At 35.8% G+C, this 19256-nt stretch overlaps 1 protein-coding gene across 1 annotated transcript; it reads left to right on the top strand.

Moving 5' to 3' along the window:
* Window positions 1-1907: 1907 nt before the first annotated feature.
* LOC145771099 (contactin-associated protein-like 4) lies at window positions 1908-10877 on the top strand. The gene is made up of 5 exons (XM_082582839.1): window positions 1908-1956; window positions 2949-3086; window positions 6484-6635; window positions 9596-9734; window positions 10684-10877. The coding sequence occupies exons 1-5, from the start codon at window positions 1908-1910 to the stop codon at window positions 10875-10877; spliced, it is 672 nt and encodes a 223-aa protein (XP_082438965.1).
* Window positions 10878-19256: the final 8379 nt, after the last annotated feature.

Raw genomic sequence — 19256 nt, 5'->3', positions numbered from 1 at the left:
GCAACTTCAGAAAATATCAGCGAAAGATTACGAAAGCTTGAAAAGGAACAAGAAAATTTCAAATGTATTTAATTATTTGCAAGCGAATTATGAAAATATTCCACAATTAAAGCAAATTAACGTGTAGGCCTACAGTTTAGCCTTAATTAATAAAGAATATTTATTTAAAAGTGCTCCACTACATTAACTTGCTACGGTACTGAAAACAAGTATCGTAAAAATGAACATACGCCGACAAAAAAAAACAGTTTTCATTAAATTTTTTAGTTTGTGCTGCAATACGCATACTGTAAATACTGAACAATAAATACTATACTACAAAAAATGTTCAATGCCAAGCAAAAAAACATTCTATTTAAATTAATTTTAATTCAATTAATTAATTTATTTTATTATATTTTATTATTTTATATATTATGTTATTATTATATTATTTTATTAATATTAATAATATTGTATTATTATTATATTATATTTATTATACTATTTATTATATTATTTTATTTATATTTTATTTATTATTTAGTTTATTTAATTATTTTAAATTTAATTATATAATTTATTCTATTATTTTACGAAAAACACTCTGTTTGAATAAGGACCTTCTGATGATCCTCTTTTAAGGGTGAAACAGGCTGTAGTGGTTTTATAGAGACTAATAACTATATTTGAATTCCTGGAAATACTGTATATTTTACTCGTGCCAGTTCAATCAATCTGTTAGTTACATAGCCGAGTGGTGAGAGCACTGTTTTAGCTCTCGAAAGGAGGCCGGTTCGATACCGCTCAAGACCATATAAATGTGTCTTTAGAAAGACACTTAAAGGCTTGCTTGAAGGTGGACACAAAGATTGGCTTCCTTGCCTTCCTGTCCACTTAATCTAAACCTTCAACTACCGGGCGTATACCTCGATAAGATGACAATTAATTTTATACTGCTAAAAATTGATTTTGTAATTCCAAATTATGTTTAATTCAGTGTATTCAAATAGAGTAAGTTTCATATGAAGAAATGTTCTATTTGATAATTCCCTAAACAAATATTATTTATTATATCGAGTTCAATTTGTTAGCTCTACTGTAGGGAGTATTTTTGTCACACATTTCAGTGATCGCTTGATGCTTTGTTGTACATGGCATTTGAAAGCCACGCAACAAATTTAAGGCTAATCGACGTTAGTTTTGCTTATCGACTTTTGGACTGAAAATGTACACTTGACGCTATTTCATGAAACTACAATGAAGGAACGACACTGTATTATCTATGAACTTGGCTCAATGCCAATCTGCACGCTTTCGTTCTCGGTGTGCTGCAATAACATCAATGACTCCACTAATATTATTTGATTAGTCTTTTTATGTTCTTTTGTTTCAGGCTGTTTTGTGAGATAGCCTAGAGTCAGTGACGTATGTGCAGGGGAAAGGCATTTGGCTTTTCCTCTTGTTTAAAAGAAAAGTTGCAGTAATTTAGCGAAGTAAAGCACGGCATTCAATATGTTTTGGATAACACGTCAAAGCAAATAACAATATTGTTATAAACTAAGCAAATACTAAATCCATAGCTCAATCGCGCATACTTTTACAATGTTTAATAAAATGTAATGTAGTTTTGGCATTGCTAAAATAAAATAATATTATTTAAAGAGTAGTTAGTCTCTTGTTCACCTAAAAATATTAACAACCTGTTTTACCCTATTTGGCATCATCAAAATGTTTTTATTCAAATAGAAATATTTAAATATAATATTATTATACAAGAAATGCTATCAATACTGTAAGAAAGTTTATAATGCTAAGCAGAGCAAATTATTTTAAATATAAGTTAATTACATTCACCTATAAACCTAAACAGCCTGTTTCAACTTTATTGGGATCATCGACAAGTACTTATTCAAACAGTAGAGAAAATGGCTGATGATCTTGCAGCCATTGAACCTGGCCATCCCAGGTGTCCAAGTGGAGCTCTCCCTGGAGCAGTGTATTAAGGGTATATTTTCTAGTTCTCAACCAACTAAGTAACCAACTTCAAGGGATTGCTAGCTTGCTTGTGAAGTTCTCTGTACCAATGTAGTGTCAATCAACAGATATTTGTACATGACAGATGGTCTACACAACACTTGATTATGATTGATTGGGACACTGAACTGAAAACTGAGTCTCTATTTTTGACATTCCTCAGTGTTGAAGAAGTATAGGGCATCCTTGAAAAATCTTTACGCCTTCCGAAGTAGCCAGACCACCTTCAGTCAATGGATAGAGGAATTAGATCACGACTAAAGCTTGCACAAAAGTGGCAGGTTACAAGGCAAGAAGTCGTTCCTCGAGGCAGCGACTTAGCATCAGAAGAATTATGTTTATATGTAGAGCCAAGAAGCATTTCAGCTTCAATTACCAATAAAAATCATTCATGCTAAGCCATCGCAATTTTTGCATAAAATTGCTTCAAATACTTAAAACGTCTTTTAGTGTTACAGAAATTAACACTATACAAGGTCTATAGGCTTCATAGGTAAAATTAGCTAAAAATGAACATGAAATGTTGCTAGGAAAGGTGATCTAATTTCAACGCAAAATTTGGCGTGGACGTTTATTTTACTCATAACAACAATGCACCAAACGATCATAACAAAATTCAAAGTTTGTATCATTTCATGGCCATCTACTGTACTTTATAAGAATATGATTGAGTAGACTCGCGAACAATACAATCTTATTTACATTACAAGACATGTAACTGAGTCATTCATACAAGCAATGTTGTGAGTATGACCCCTGTCAGAAGATATTTCTTCGTTTTTGCTTTGTTTTTTGTGTGCTACAACAGGTTTAAACATTTAAATCAGTATCGTATATTTAATTGACCTCAAACTTGGTTTGGGTTTTTATTATTACAATAGCCTACATTCTCTTCTATCAAACTTAAATTAATATTTAATGTTTGATTAAAGCATCTTTGATCAACCCTCCAAAGTCATGCGGCTACATCGATGGAACAGCTGACCAATCAGGAGTCTACTTGATATCACCTAATAGTTCAAGTGTGGCGCCATTTTTTGTTTACTGCAACTTCACAGGAACAACTACAGGTATACAATAAATTGCTTTATGGCATTGTATACTCTAAAAATGTTTAAAATACCTGTTAAATTCAGACAATTAGCATCAAACTTTATCCCTAACATATGTACTGTATGTTATACTACAGTAAATGCTATTAATACTACAAAGTGCTCAAGATCAAGCAGGGCAACTTACAGTAAATTCAGTTATTTTGTAATTCAGTTACTTCTTCTTCGTTTGAACCTTCTTCGCCACTCCAAGGGTCAAGGATTTCTGTCTTTTACTATCCTAAAGCAGTGGTGGCGACTTTGTCTATAATTATGTGTGGATAAGTGTCGAACAGCCACTGAATTGACTCGTTATCCAGTTCACGCATACTACACTATTTAGCGCATGGTAGATGTCGCTGTTACAGATGGTATGGTCTGCGATTTGTTCCTCCGTGCCACAATCGTATGTTGGAGTGGAATAGTCCGACGCCAGTACGCAAGCGTTGGAGCCATACACAAACTTTTCTTGATAGAAGCATTCTGGTGGTGGCGCAGCCGGTGTTGGAAATAAAACTGTGGAGTTTTGAGGAGTTCTTCTTCCACTCCGAGCTCCATTGGTAGTTTTCCTAGGTAGCCGCACTGATGGATTGGTCTTCGGCACTTTTCATCAGGAGTTGTGCGGCACCTACAAATAGATGTCTCGATTTCAGTCGCCGGTTGCTCGCTTACAGACTCGTAGAGACTTAAGTGGACAAGTGGTTGCGGTTTATAGCACGGCAAAAAAGAGACAGAATGGCTTCTTCGCGACAAAGCTCAGGTGGTTGGATTCCTGCAAGGACAGGGAGATTGTCCGATGGTGTAGGTTGCGGGCATCCAGTCACGATATGCAAGACGCCATTTATACCAAAGCGCAGGGTGTCAACTCAGCCTCACCAACCAGAGCCGACGAGTGGCCTTACCAAAGCTGTGCAATGTGCAATGTGCATGTTAAGATTTTTTTGAGTAGTGACTACAAGTGTTGACGGTAACTGAGCAACCTGTCCAGGACTACTCTCAGATATTTAGGGTTTCGGCAGAATGACAGGGTTTATCCATCGGTGTTAATTTTGAGCTCGCGCTTTGCTTCCTGGTTGTTTAAATGGAAAGCTGTCGTCACTGTTTTGGTTTCGCTGAGCTTTGATCTTCTTCTCTGGTGGTATGCCGAAAGTGTCATCATATTTTGGTTTACTGTCTCTTCTAATGTTTCCCAATGACTCGACAGGTGTAGAATAGCCAAGTCATCGGTATAGGCGTACTTTGCAGATACCGTGTTTGGCAGGTCCAGGGTGTGAATTTTATACAGAAAGGGAGCTAGGACAGATCTCTGAGGGACGCCAACGCATAACTTTTGAACTCACGACACAAAAGTGGAATTTTTTTGATCTTGCCTGCAAGATATCTAAGTACAAAAAGAGTCATTTGAGCTTTGCACATTTTGTACAGTTGCTCAACCTCCTGGGTTGTGCTATTGCTCAGACATATTTGGTCTTTTTAATGAAATTGGTATAGATTACAACCATTAAAATAGTGCTTGTGATTGACAGTTCAATTAAACATTTAACAGCAGTATTCCTTCGCAATGACAATAAACTTCCAACAGTTCCTATAAGTCACTCTGTTAAGTCACTCCTTGCTCTGCATCCCTTTAAAGGTCCTTGAGAGACTGATCTATGCTCGTGTCGAACTAATAATTGACCCAAGGCTTCCTAAAGAACAAACTGGGTTCCCACACAGTCCGAACGTTAGCTCAGTGGTTACGCACCCGGCTCAAGATCACGCGGCGCAAGTTCGACTATCGGGGTGTGCGCTTGAGCAACGCATTTCAGGACTGCTCTCCATTCAGCTGCATCTAATGGATAGAACAATTTCCCGGCAACAACACTTCAATCATCGGAAACTTCACTCTGTTAATCTCGGTAATCGGCCCTGCGTTAAGAGCCTCTACAAGTATGTGAAACTACTAGGAATTCCTTATCTAGGCTTTGTCAGTCCAAGGATAAAGATTCAAAGCCAACCAACCAAGCAAAACTCAATCTATTGCACGTAAGTATATGCTGTGATTGGTTGGCGGTGGCTTACAAAGCTTACAGGGAATTATCATGTTTAAGTGGCTACCTTCCAGTGTAGTCCGAGAATATCGTGAATCTGAGGTGGTAAATGGTTAGACCCTCGGCTCCAGATGTTCATACTACGACGACGACCAATAACCACGGTAGTTAAATAAATTGCATTGCAGAAATAGTTTTGTAATTTCAACAAATAGTAATTTTCAAATTACTTGAAAACGGCTAACATTACGAAAAAACTAAGGTTATTTTCGGTTATTTTCGAACTAAAAAACATAAAGAAACTTGACAAAAAATCAAGATAAAAAAACAAAACCACAATTTTGTTGCATAGTGTTATCAAAAGAAGCTTTTGCAGGACTTTTGATAAGACTTGAAAACACATTCAAAAAAGGAAACCGGTCGTTATAACCTTCGTCGACGGTATAATTTTAACTGTAGGCCTACAAGTCAAGACTTTTTCTGAAATTTGTCCTATGCAATGTACTGTAACTCAAAATGCAGAGATGTCGAAAAATTTCAGGTCAATACAGCTTCTACTGTAGACAAATGGATATCACAATTTAAAACCTCGAAAGTTACAAATGAAACAAGTAATAGATACCTTAAAGGTTTAAATGATTGACATTTCATTTGATTACTGAACAAATTTAGCTTACTAAATGAAGATTTTAACTATCTTCTTGTGCAACAAACTGATCATGGTTGATTGCTGTAACCTTCCTAATAAACTTACTAAATTTTGTTCTGTCTTTTTCTTTAGTTATTAATTTAGCCATGCTTTCCAGTTCGGTAATTTGCTTAATCTTGTTAAAATGTTTCGTTTTTTGCTTTGCACCATTTGAGTCACCATTGTATTCTCGAATAAATGGCTCTTGCAATACATTACCGTTTTTCAAGCACAATACGTCATTGACTGTAGTAAAACCAACAGAACTATGAAATATTATTTCCTTGGCTAAAAATTTTATATGGATTAGATTTACCCAGCTGTTTAACAGATTTTGTGAGGCATTAACAGCCCAATTTTTGTGATTGTACATTAGAATTGTGTTGCAAAAAAAAAAAAAAAGTAATTGAGCAGGTCATAGTTTGTTAAGATTTCAACCAACATGGTATAACCTAAAAGTCTCCTGGGATCTATAAAAGTGTTTTTTTTGTCAAAAATAAACTGTATCAATTTATCTAGGAGTCCGGGGTTTGATGGTTTGTTCGGTCATAACAAATATGTACATAAATAATAGATAGTTGCTAAACACACTGGTTTTGTAATGTGGCGAAAGACAAAATCACACAACCTTCACGAAAAGAGGTTACTTACATTTCAGAAACTATCATCTCTCACGACAGTACAACTGAGATCAGGGTTGCCAAGTGCGCACCGCACAGATGTTACAAAAGGAAGATTAATTATGACGTCACCTTACCCCAAGCAATTGCTTTAATCGAACAATCACAAAGTTGCAGACAATTTATCAAGGTTGGTAGCTCGATATTGGAACTGCGATATTTATTTTCACGTCATAGGTTGTTGAAGCCTCGTTCAATACATCATTTGTCAAGTAGGCTAATAATCGCAATAAAGATCTGTAACTAAATTCATCAATACTACAAAGAAGCAATTTTGTTCATTTTGATACAGCAAAACTTTGTTGTGAAATAATTTACTGACAATCGGTAAAAAGATAAATGTTGTTGAAAAAGTTGCTTTGAGAAAGTTAAAAGTATGTTTTTTATTGGGGCTACGTCAAACAATAAGTGCGACAATGTATTTCTACACTGTAGAAACAAAAGTCGACTTACGATAGGTCACAGTAAGCAAGGAAAGCCTGCACTTGCACAAATGATTACACAAGCTAACACACTTTTTGTGTCAGCATAGTAAATGTCATTCTAGGGTATATTTTGGGTGCTGAATTCAAAAATCACATCAAATTTTTTGTATTACATCAGGATTTTATGATATCTGAATGATGTTTTGGTAAAAATTGGTAAAATCGACTCCTGATCTATATTGGTATAGACTATGGCGTTTCCTGGAATTTGCACTCTTTTTTGTCAACAAGGTCTGCGATAAAGTCTAAATTCATCACTATAAAGTCTAAAGTCTACACAAGAGATACAAACATAATATTAATGAAAACATTGAGGTATTTCAAGACCTGTTTTATTTTTTTTAATTTTTAATTTTATTGAAGTGTGGTAACTTGAACCCAATTCTTCAAAGTTTATCTTCTAACACTAAACGTTCAACGTCATTTTTTTTACAAGAGTAGGCTACATTGTTATTTTTTCGTGTTAAGAAGTAGGTTTGATGGCTTTGCAAATCCCCAATACATATTTTAAACTTTCTGGTTTTGACATCTTTTCCTTATGTTAGTGCTACAGTTGTGTGTTTGTAATGTCATTCGCTATTATGTTTGCGCAAGCAAAGAAAAATAAAATTGAAGAAATTGAACAGAATAGACACTTAAAAATAGCTTCAATTCTAAAGAAAAAAAGGAAATTCACATGCACATTTGGGAAACGTTACTCTGGACAAACTTTCGCTTGCATGATTTTTGTGAATGTTGTAAGTGGATTTAGGATTTCCATTGATCTATCGTCTTAGGTTTTCCACACAAGCTTTACATGCAACATGTGTGGAGCCCATAATTTGTCCTGATCACCCAGGCGAATTTTAAAGTATGCAAGATATGCTTGTTTCACAAAAGTTGTTATGGTTTGCCTTTGGTTAAGAACAGGAGCCTATAACTGCCACATATGTAACAAAGAACATCAGGGTCATTTTCACACTTTTTTGAAGATGCCATTCTGCTACTTATTCATACCACAAACAGAATTAACACCTTGCTAATATGAAAAAATCTGAATACATGAAAATTCAAATAAGACTGAGTCATAGACAAGTTTCACATAAGCTTAAATCTCCACGTTCAGCGAAAAAGATAAAACCGATGTTATATATCAAAAAGTAGAATGGTACTAAGCATTCAGGCGAAAGTGAATATAACCCTGCCTGTAAGGGATGGTTTATGGACAGTTCTCAGAAGGTACATAAGTTGGATGGTCTGCCATCGTGACGCGACAATTTATCGAAAGACAATTTATCGAACGACAGTTCATCGAACGAAAGTTTATCGAAAGACAGTTCATCGAACGATAATTCATCGAAACGACAGTTCATCGAAACGACTGTTTATTGAAACAACTGTTTATCGAAACGACAGTTTATCGAACGACGAAGCACATATGCAATGGAATACTCAGGGTTTAGGGGTTAAAGGTTAGGGGCTAGGGGATAATGGTTAAGGGTGAAGGGCTAGGAGTTAGGGGTTAGAAGTTAGGGGTTAGGAGTTGGGGTTAAGGTTAGGGTTAGGGTTAAGGGTTAAGGGTTAGGGGTTAGGGGTTAGGGGTTAGGGGTTAGGGTTAGGGTTAGGGTTAGGGTTAGTGGTAAGTGGTAAGTGGTCAGGGGTTAGTGGTTAGGGTTTAGGGCTAGGGGTTAGAGGTTAGGGTTAGGGGTTAGGGGTTAGGGATTAAGGTTAGTGGTTAAGGTTAGTGGTTAGTGGTTAGTGGTTAGGGGTTAGGGGTTAGGGGTTAGGGGTTAGGGGTTAGGGGTTAGGGGTTAGGGGTTAGGGTTAGGTTTTCGATTAACTGTCGTTCGATAAACTGTCGTTCGATTAACTGTCGTTTCGATAAACTGTCGTTTCGATAAACTGTCGTTCGATAAACTGTCGTAGTACCGTCTGCCATAGACAGATGGTCCACTAGCCAGATGGTCTAGGTGACTCTTTTGACCAGTGGACCATCTAGCTAGGGGGCTTCTGACTAGTGTACCTTCTGAAGGTAGGTCGGTCACTCCAATGGTCATGGTGTCATCATACATCTCCAAATGTTACAAAATAAAATCGTTTCCATGATTATGACAAATTTTCAAACACTATTGGCTCATAAGGTCTTTATAAAACGGTAACAGTAAGAGAAAATTCGGCCGAAAAGCCAACATTATGAGAAAAAATATCATGCAAAAATCTCAAAAACCTGATGTGATGGGTAAAATCTGATGTGATTTTTGAAATCAGCCTCAATATACCCCAAATCACATCTTACATTGCAGAAATAAATTTTTTTATCTTTTTTGTTGGCCTGTGTTATAACTAGGCCTACTAGATCTACGAGTAAGCTTCACCAACTTTACATTGTTTGGTTAAACAACTTGTAAATTTGTTCATTGGACAATGAAACATAAGTTATGAATGCAATTCATTGCCCATTGCAAATTGTAAACAGTTTTTAAAAATATACTTTTTAACACTGATGTTTATTTATTTTTTTCAAAAGTTTCCTGTTCATCTTACCTTTTTCTTACTTACCATGTTCCTTATCAATTCAACGTAATGTAGTAAAAGAGCTAATGACGTCACGTGTGTTGTCTTTTAGTATTACTGTGTTGGATCAGTCATGTTCCAAAAATACAACCCAACACCGGCTGCCTGGTTGTCACGTGATGGATCAGCACAGATATACTGGGGAGGAGCTACGTCACATAGGGACCGCTATTGTGCATGTGGAGAAACTGGTGAGATAGTTTCATTATTAATGGAAAGCTTTTGCGATGATGTTGAGATCACCGACATACAGTTCAAATACAGGAAACGAAATATCAACAACATCAACTCAACTGATGTCAATTTAGAAAAATAGTTGATCTAAATGTTTTTAAGATTATCTACTAAATCAAAACTGCGTTTCTTTTATGGCTAAACATTTGGCCATTTCCATGCGCATTGCAATGCAGATAAGTTTTATACCACACATTGTAATTCCGGGAGGTCATAGTGAGCTGAGCAATTTCAAAGTTAGATTTAAATTTATTCTAATTGTCTAAAAAGGAAATTGTTCTTGTGTTTTATTCAAAACACCTTTGTGGGGAACGTTTCTTAGCATTTTCTATTTGTTGACCACGCTGCCTTTAACACGGCCACGCACAAAACGTATCAGATTAGATGCAATTTCGAAATCACATATGACCTAAAAATGTCATGTTAAAATGAAACAATTTGTTTTAAAATTTGTTGATATGCATATAACTTCTACAAATTAATCTCATCCCTGCCAAAACAAATTGATCTGATTAAAGGCGAGCGATTTAATGTATGGTGAAAACTCAAGTTTGTTAGAAATTAGGCTTAGCACCAATGAAAAACAATTTGGCTAATCTCTCTATATCCAACAGTTGACAGTTTTACTTGAAATAGCTTTACTCGGCTTATAATTAGATGAAGCGTAGGATGCAGAAAGCGAAATATTACAAATTTTATTTAGTTTATTCCATGATAAAGTTGCTTTGGCATGTCATTACAAAACTACGTCTTCCGTAACTTCAACTTAGCCATAAAAGACAACAGGTTTCCTCTTTTTAATTTGCTGCTTTTGCTACTCATCACATTGCTTTCGTTCCAATTTAGTCTTGAACAAAACATAAAAGACCTAACGAAACTTTATATGTCGATATTTTTAAAATGCAGGTACCTGTGAGAACAACAGTTGGAAATGCAATTGTGACAAGAACATTTCCCCTGGAACGTCGGATGAAGGATATTTGACGGATAAGGATTCGCTTCCAGTGACGGAATTGCAATTCGGAGACACTGACCACAGCAGTGAAAGTGGATGGCACACACTCGGTCCATTGATATGCAGTGGACGTAGGCAGGATTAGAACTAATGCGCTGTATTGAAATACAGCGTAGTTGTTGACTTTATAAGAAGCTGATTGTTTATTAGAAAGTGTATTCACTCAATCATTGTTCAATTATTGTCCATTCTATTCTACTTAAAAATTATTCTTATAGATTAATCATTGCATTGTATCCACTATCGCGTGTTGTTCCGCCTGGTGTTAACATTTACAGCTTTTTTGCAAGGATTCCATTTCAACGAAACTTTCTGAAAACTATACGCTTGGCTCAAATTACTGCGTTGAACTATGTGCAAAACCCAAATACGTTTCAATTGAAAACATGGCTTAAATATTTTTGTGTATTTCTGTTTTTGTTGCTTTTTGCAACAAAAGACATGTTTGGAAATAAAAAAGACAATTATTCACTTTTCACAAACACTTTCATCCTTAAATTTCAGGCATTGCGATTTCTTGCTAAATCTCACCGGAGTTATGACTTAATAAACTCAAGTGTGAAAAAAAGAAATTTTGCTGTATGATAATAATGTGTGTTTTATAATACAGTAGAGCTGTATCTATTGCAGATATGTGTTGCTCCCCAACGCTTTACCAAACGAACAGTTTAAGACAGCCCTATAGAAGCGCTGTCAAGTAGGCCTACATTATCATTATTCTGAATCCATTCCTTTACTGAGTTCCAAGCAGGAATAAAGAAAGTACCACTTTAAAAAGTCTACATGGTATTTATTTATTTGCATCAGATTCAAGATAGTCCATAAATATGATATATCCAATCTCCATATTCGCTTACAGAAGATTGCCCATCAACATGGGTCATCTGTTTCCATGACTAACGGTTTTTAACTATCTCGCCCAGTGTCGTCAAATTGAGTTCGGTCTATTCCTGGATGTTATTATGTCATAGTCTTGATGGTCTACTTCGTTTTCTCTTTCCGTTAACTTTACCTTCCATGCAGATTTTGCTGACTTCGTAGTTTGAGCTTTTAGTATGGCCGAAAAGTTTTAGAATTTTTGATTTTATAGCTGCAATTGGGTGTAGCTTCGTTATAGTCAATAGGCCTTCTATTTTTATGTGGTCAAATATCCATTTGTTCGTCATGTTTCTAATAATGTGATTTTGGAAAATTGTGATTTTTTTCAATGTTACGGAGGTCCAATTTATGCATTCTAGACTGCTACCACGACTGGTAAAACGCAAGTGCTGACAATTGTTGATTTTAGTTTGATTGGGAGTTCATTGGAGGTTGAGATCTTTTTATTCTTTTCAAATGCTGCCCAGGTGCATATTACATTCACACTTAAGAAGTAAAAACAAAGCAACTCCAAAGAGCTGAATTACAATGAGCAGAGATGTGCAAGATCACTAGTTTTGGTGATCTTGAAGATCAAGATCACTTTTTCTGTAGGTCTACTTGAAACAAAAAATGCAGTTTTTGATTAATGAGATTGCAAACAATATACATAGGTACTTAAGTAATCTGGTTAAATATAGTTGGTACTATTAACTTTTACTTTTAACTACTCAATCGTTGGTTTCAGAATTATAGTGAGTTAAGGACTGTTGCTATTAATGCTATGAATGCCTTTGAACTACACCATTTTTCACCAAGTTTTTGTCTGGTTGATATGGGAAGCATTTATTCGTATTAAGTAGTTTCAATTTTCAGAGGATTATTTCAATACTTTGCACCATTTACCCATCTGGCAACCTTGATACTGATGTCTGCTATCAAAAAACGTTCAGAGGTCTGCGGTCAGAAAAACCGCTCCAAACCAAGATACAACGATAATACAAAAAAGAGGCAACATATCATTTCACATTTATTTTATTTGTTTATACGAAGACCCTAAACAATTCCTTGATCTGGTTATTGTTGTGATAAACCACAAGACCGACACTAACCCTAACTTTACAAGACCAAGTCGACTGTGAAGTTTAGTTTTTTTTTACATTGCCACTCTAATCAACTTTTGAAAGATTACAGTAAGATTGGGTCAGAGAAAGCAAACAATTTCTTAATGTAATTTCTTAATCATTTTTTTTTTATCATACCTCAACATAAAGTACACAAGTAAGTTTACTTTTTTACAACCAACACAAAAAAAGTTTTAGCCACTATTTACTTTGCACAGCACGATTTCGAAACAATCCTTCTATCTACAGTAGTATTAGAAAGACGTAAACTTTAATTAGGAAATGATCTTGATCTTATTGATTTTCAAGATCAAGATCACATAAATAAAATTTATCTCCATGATCAAGATCAGATCACGATTTTGATCTCCAAGATCAAGATCACGCCCAACTGTAATTATGAGTATAGTTCCAATCCACAGGGTATCGAACCCATGCCTTCAGATTCGCAATTTTCCATTTTCGAACAGAAAAGTAAACTTGCAATACTTTGTGCTTGCTGCGTTGCAGAACCAATATATTCCCATGACTATACAATGATTATGTAGTTTAAATTCTTTATCATGGACTTTACTTGATGAAGTGGAAAGTGCAAGACTTCAAATTTCAACAGCAGAAGAATCATCACGAGTCCGATAAGACCACAAACATATCTGCAAAACAAATCAAATTGTAATCAACAAACTACACATCAATGCAGTTTTGATGCTTATAGCAAAATGTGACTGAGATATATAGCCTATAAACCTCTGAAAAGGTACCGTATATTACTTTATTTTGTCTACAATGTGCAATGGACAAGCCAAAACAGTGTTCGGTGATGGCGATTGTATCAGCTACACTTTGTTTTTATGCAATATGCTCAAGGTATGCATTTTTTAGAGGAATAAGATCATCGTCGTATGGGGTTCTAGGGCCGAGGGTTTCATCCTAAAACAAACCAATGTAAACTAGGTTGTACAATAGGAATGGTACAGTAGTAAATCTACAAACACATTGCTCACTCAACTAGTTGACAATCAATTTAGCCTATTTCAATGTATGAAGGGAAATATGATCACTGTTACTTCATAATCATAGATTTTTTATGTGTAACAATCTATCGAACATAAAGTTCAAAACGGTGGCCTAAACCTTGAAGAATGAAAAATAAATTAAGTTTGATCAAGAAAAACACTACTGAGAGACATCTATCTTGCTAAATACAATAAAACCCTTTCAAACAGTCTTAAGTTTCTAAACTTTAGCAAAATCTGCCTAACAAATTACTTTTAACGTGAAAAGTAATTTTTCTATCAATACTTCACAAAAAACTAACTTACTTCGGTGTTTTTTCGCAAAACTACCTTAGACTAACTTAGCAAATACGTGACCGTCCTAGGATCCGTTGCGTCAGCTTCAGCTTGCACTCAGATGGATCGCTTGCGATTGTCTGAGTGCGAACGCACGAAATACGTGCACAGTGTAAACAGTTCCATTCACTTGTGTGTAATGGATCGAGCGATGCGTTTAGTCGGAGTGCTTACGCAAGAAAAACGCATGTAGTCTAAACGCTGCTTAGTCTCATTTGCTGACTTGGCAGTAGCTGAAATGTACTTGGTAAGTTGAATCACTTGCTGAATTGTCACATGCCGAGTGCAATTTTTGGATTATAGCGTAAGTCAGATCCAAGTGCGTTTGCAATTGTTTGCAAACAGTTGCAGAATTAACCATTAGGGTGGGCCGTTTTTGATTTTTTTCGAAATTCAAAAACGGCTAGTCATAAAAATTGGCACATGCATGAAAAAATTACGTGTGCAAAATTTCATCAGTTTGGGGGTGCATCTTCTGCCCCCGCAGGGGGGTCAAACTTTCAATTTTTTGAAAAAAAATGAGAAATTTCACTTTCCGTTTTAACATAAATTTTTTTATAATTTTTCTAATGGCTAGTTACAAATTGTAAGTGGGATGTACCCAGAACTTTCTTATGTAAAGGCATGTTCGAAGCTTAAGGTTTACTGCCCCCGCATCGACGACAAAAATGCTGAATTTTCACCAATTTGAGATGCTATTTTGTCATTGCTCAATAAACAAACTTGTCGCAAAAGGGCGAGATGGTGTTAACGCTGTACGCTCATTTAGCCTATGTTCTGTCCACTACCTTTGCAGGATGATACGAACTGACAAACTATAAGACGTAATCTTGCTTAAATTAAAAGCAATAGTAGGCTACGTTTGATCAGTTGCAGCTATCAAACGCAATCCTATAATTTACTTCAGAATAAAAGCAATATGATCTGCAGGTTCCGTAAATGGAATGTACTGTACAGTTCCACGTGAATTGTTATGGTTGAGGGAGACTTTCAGCTGATCTTTGTATCTCATTTTTGGTCTTTTGGGGGAGCTTTTACTTGTCTCTAGTTGTCCCTCCTCGTTGTCCCTTCTCATGACATGTCCTGTCCAGCGAAGGCAGTGTTGCAATATGGTGACTACTGGCTTCTGAACTGGGCAACCTAGCGCGATCAAGGATTGCATCTTTGGTGAGACAATCTTCCCAACGTGTGCCTAGCATTTGATCCAGTTTCCTCTGCTGAAAATTTTCAAGACGTTTGATGTCACGGCGGTATAATGTCCAGGTTTCACAAGCATAGAGAAGGGTGGATAGAACGACTGCCCGGAGGACCATAATTTTTGTGCGGATAGATATAGCATGGTTGTTGAAAACACGATGGTTAAGTCTTCCATAGGCACAATGTGCTGCTTTTACACGATGTTCAATATTCTTTGACAGTGTTACAAACAGCCAAAAAAATGCTGCCATGTGGCCGGTGTCCTTTTAAAAGGCAACAATAAACATAAAGCAAAATAAACAAATAAAAGAAGCAAAACCTTATACAAATTAGAGTGTAGTAGGAAGCACAATACTATAGAGTGTCAAACTATGAAGAGACATAATTCATATCTATTACTAATAGGCAATAAAATATGCATGTTCCTCCTCACTTCACTTCATCCGGCTCTTCTCATTTTTCAACAATTTTCAAACTTTCACAAAATTGAGAAAAAGTACGTTGTTCGCAAATATTTATCAACACCTTCCAAAACAGATCCTAAACAACTACTAGCAAGTCCAAAATGATTCAATCAAAATAAGATGATGCAATACTGATGTATCCTAAACGATGTCCTTTTAAAAGGACACCGGCCTTAAATGGGTCAATTCATTACAATATTTAACCTTTATGTAACTTATCTGGTAAGAAAAAGAAGTTACTGAAACTATAAGCTATTAAACGTATCCGGAATAAACTTTTTTATTACAAGGTGCAATAATATATTTATCAGTAAAATAGGGCACCCCGTGATTGGGATCTCCTCGCTCTACCAACGGGAGGTTAAAAACTTGAAACTTCAATTTTTTTCTCTCCTTACATCATTTGGAAACCATTTAAAGAAAATGTTGTTAGTAACACAAAAAGGTCACAAAACCTATTAGCCACTCCGCCTCTCAATCGAATGAGCCACGCTACGCCACTGATTGTCATCATAAGTTGGCTTGCATTTTCTTCAAACTTAGAAAGCTTGAAGTCAAATCCTAATTTTTCCAGGAAATGTTCGACTTGGAAAAACAAGATTTGGTAAATTTTGTAGACATCTGTTGATGTTGTCGTGTGATGTCAACACTCAACATTCTGACCAAATGTTTTTAAAAATAAAGTAGAATTGCCGGCCGAATACAGAAGCAGTGAAGTTTTCATTATGTTTTGTTCCCAGACAGCTCTTTTGTCGTTTATTCATATGATCGAAAGTTTGTTGTCAGATAAAATAATGGAATATATATGCGCTGGTTCTTTGCGTGACCACAGAAGACAAGATAGTTATTTAAATTGTGCAATATAGCGCAGAGTTTTGCAAACGCAGTTGCTTTTTTTCCAAGAATGATAATAATAAATCTGTGTTAGAGTGAGTCATCAAATTACAGGATGTTGCAAACTACAAAAAAATATATTGTATGCCGGGGTGGTTCGCTAGTGTGTGCTGCGGTGCTGCAGCACTCACATGAAAGTTTTCACAAAAAGTTTCTGAAATATCTAAGCGCTTCTTTTGCCCAAAATGTATTCTATGTTTTATAAGCCAAGTTTTACTTAAACTTCTTTCACAATTTAGAGCTAAAATATGCTCAGAATCCACAAAATCAAATGTATTTTTTTAGGGAGACCCCCCGCTGTTGTATTCGCCTTCGGCGGACACACGGCCGGGCTCCCGTCCGCTGCACCTCCATTTCTAGGATTCAAAGCTCGTCACTGATTGTATGGATGTGAAAATAGAAAGCTGTTGCGTTACGTGAGTCAAGCTTGATAAAAAATGAAATTCGGTTGTTTTAGAAGTGTGGAGGGTAATTAAAATTTGTTTTGTGTGTGTGCATGTGCTTTCCACGCAGTTTAACGTAACCGCTCAATCTTAACCCTATCTGTAGCGACACGGAGCTTTATGAGGACGCCCCACTCTAGCAGTGAAATATTTCACAGAACGAAATATGCTAGAAATGTGAAATTTTTTAACTTTTAGTTTTTATTCTTTGCACATTTTCTAAACCTAAACTGGTAATTTTTCTACCTTCTTGCATTTCACAATAAGCATTTCGTCTCAGGTGACTAGACATTTTCGTGCAATGCTAGTTGTATATAATTTAATGTAAGTGCAATATAGATGTTAGTGCAATTACTGTGAAATGTAAAAACGCCCAAAATTACTTTATATTTATGAGCAAAAGTACTTTTGTTTAGTTTAGCATTATTTTTTGTTATAATTCAAAAATTTCAATTTTGAGGCTATTTTTGGGAAAGTAGAATAAAAACCGACTTTCTCACGTCTTTTCATCTCAAACAATTTATTTCAATAAATTTGTTGGGTAAAAAATTCATTTCTATGCGCACAATAGGCTACACTATTACACATGGCTATTAGCTTGTAAAATATTTTGGCTCTGTGATTGTCATAGCTCCCGTTATTAACGATTAATTAGCACGGGGCTAAAATAACCCATGACGTGCTTTCCGCGTACGAAAACAGCTTGTATTAAAACATGTTGTAACCATGTGGCTTGATTAAACTAAAAACTCGAATCTGCAAAATAAGTAACCACACTACATCACAGTTCAAAGTTAACAGCAAACCAGCATCTTCACTACAACCTGCACACACTGAAACTGCGAACAGAAACGCTCAAGACAGTCAACTGAGATTAGATTCTTTGCTAGAAACATTAGTTTATAAAATACTTTTCTGTCTACAGTATATACAAAAATCAAACGTTACCGTACTTTATGATAACATATGATCTTTAAAGAATTAGTGCTGATGGCTAAACTATCAGTGCAGAGGATATCGCTTTCTCGTAGGTTATAAATAAGCAGAGATGGGCATGATTTTGAAGATCACTTTTATTTGGTGATATTAATCTAAGATCACTTTTTTGTGGTCTTCATCTTGAAGAACAATAAGATCAAGATCACTGTCACGATTTCTTTCTATCTCTTACCAGGAAAAAGACTTGGAAAGATTCAATGACGTAGTTTAATGGGTTATAACCGAAAAGCAGTCAATTAAATGTCGAATAATTCTACTAGCGAAATGATAATCTGACTTCTTGAAGAACTTTAACGAACGGCTTCTCAAATAACTCTAATTTCTGCATCAACTACCAATCCACAACTCATAGCACACCTCTCATAATCAACTCATAATAATCACCATAATAATATTACAATAACTACACCACTATTTATATAGTTGGTTGTTCAGTCCAGTAACTTCGAGAAGGTTACGCAAGGTTACATCATAAAGAACCATTGTTCTATCAAGCAGCATTTAAATGTAAACAACAGAAGTCTCTAGAAAGTCACGTAGGGAAAATGATTCCAGAAAACACGTTTTACATAATACAGATTTCGTAATCAGAGGTCCATTCGTAAACAACCTTGTGACATCATGACAAACGATATTGGCAATTGTGAAAACAACAGAACGTTCCAGATACAGAATAATCTAGAATTACGTTGCAGAACAACGACTTCACAATTAGAGGTTACTACTGGTCATTGACCGATAATAACATACCGCTCAAGAATTCCATAATGAAAACAGCACATTCTGTCAAGACGCAAAGCAGCCCGACGCGAGGCTTTGCACATTGATTGTGACATACGCCCCCCCCTTAGAATATTGTTGCAAACAATATAACAACACAATCAATACAAAACACACCACAAAACAATTAATTACTCAATAATCAATTCTCATAAGTCCATCGTTGCATGATCTACCAACGATAACTTTTCTCAAAACAATAGTCACGTTTACTGCGAAAGTTTCCAACGTCCTCAGCAACTTCAGTGCATCGGCGAGCAAGATGACCCATCTTCTTACATCGGAAACACTTCTTCTCCGGACAGTCCTTGGCCAGATGACCTTCTTTATGACAGTTGTAGCAAGCCTTTTCA

Source organism: Aplidium turbinatum, chromosome 5 (genome assembly GCF_918807975.1).
Source record: "Aplidium turbinatum chromosome 5, kaAplTurb1.1, whole genome shotgun sequence".
In the NCBI taxonomy this organism is placed as follows: Eukaryota; Metazoa; Chordata; class Ascidiacea; order Aplousobranchia; family Polyclinidae; genus Aplidium; species Aplidium turbinatum.
Note: the sequence above shows the minus strand (reverse complement) of the source record. Positions and strands in the feature narration are given on the sequence as shown.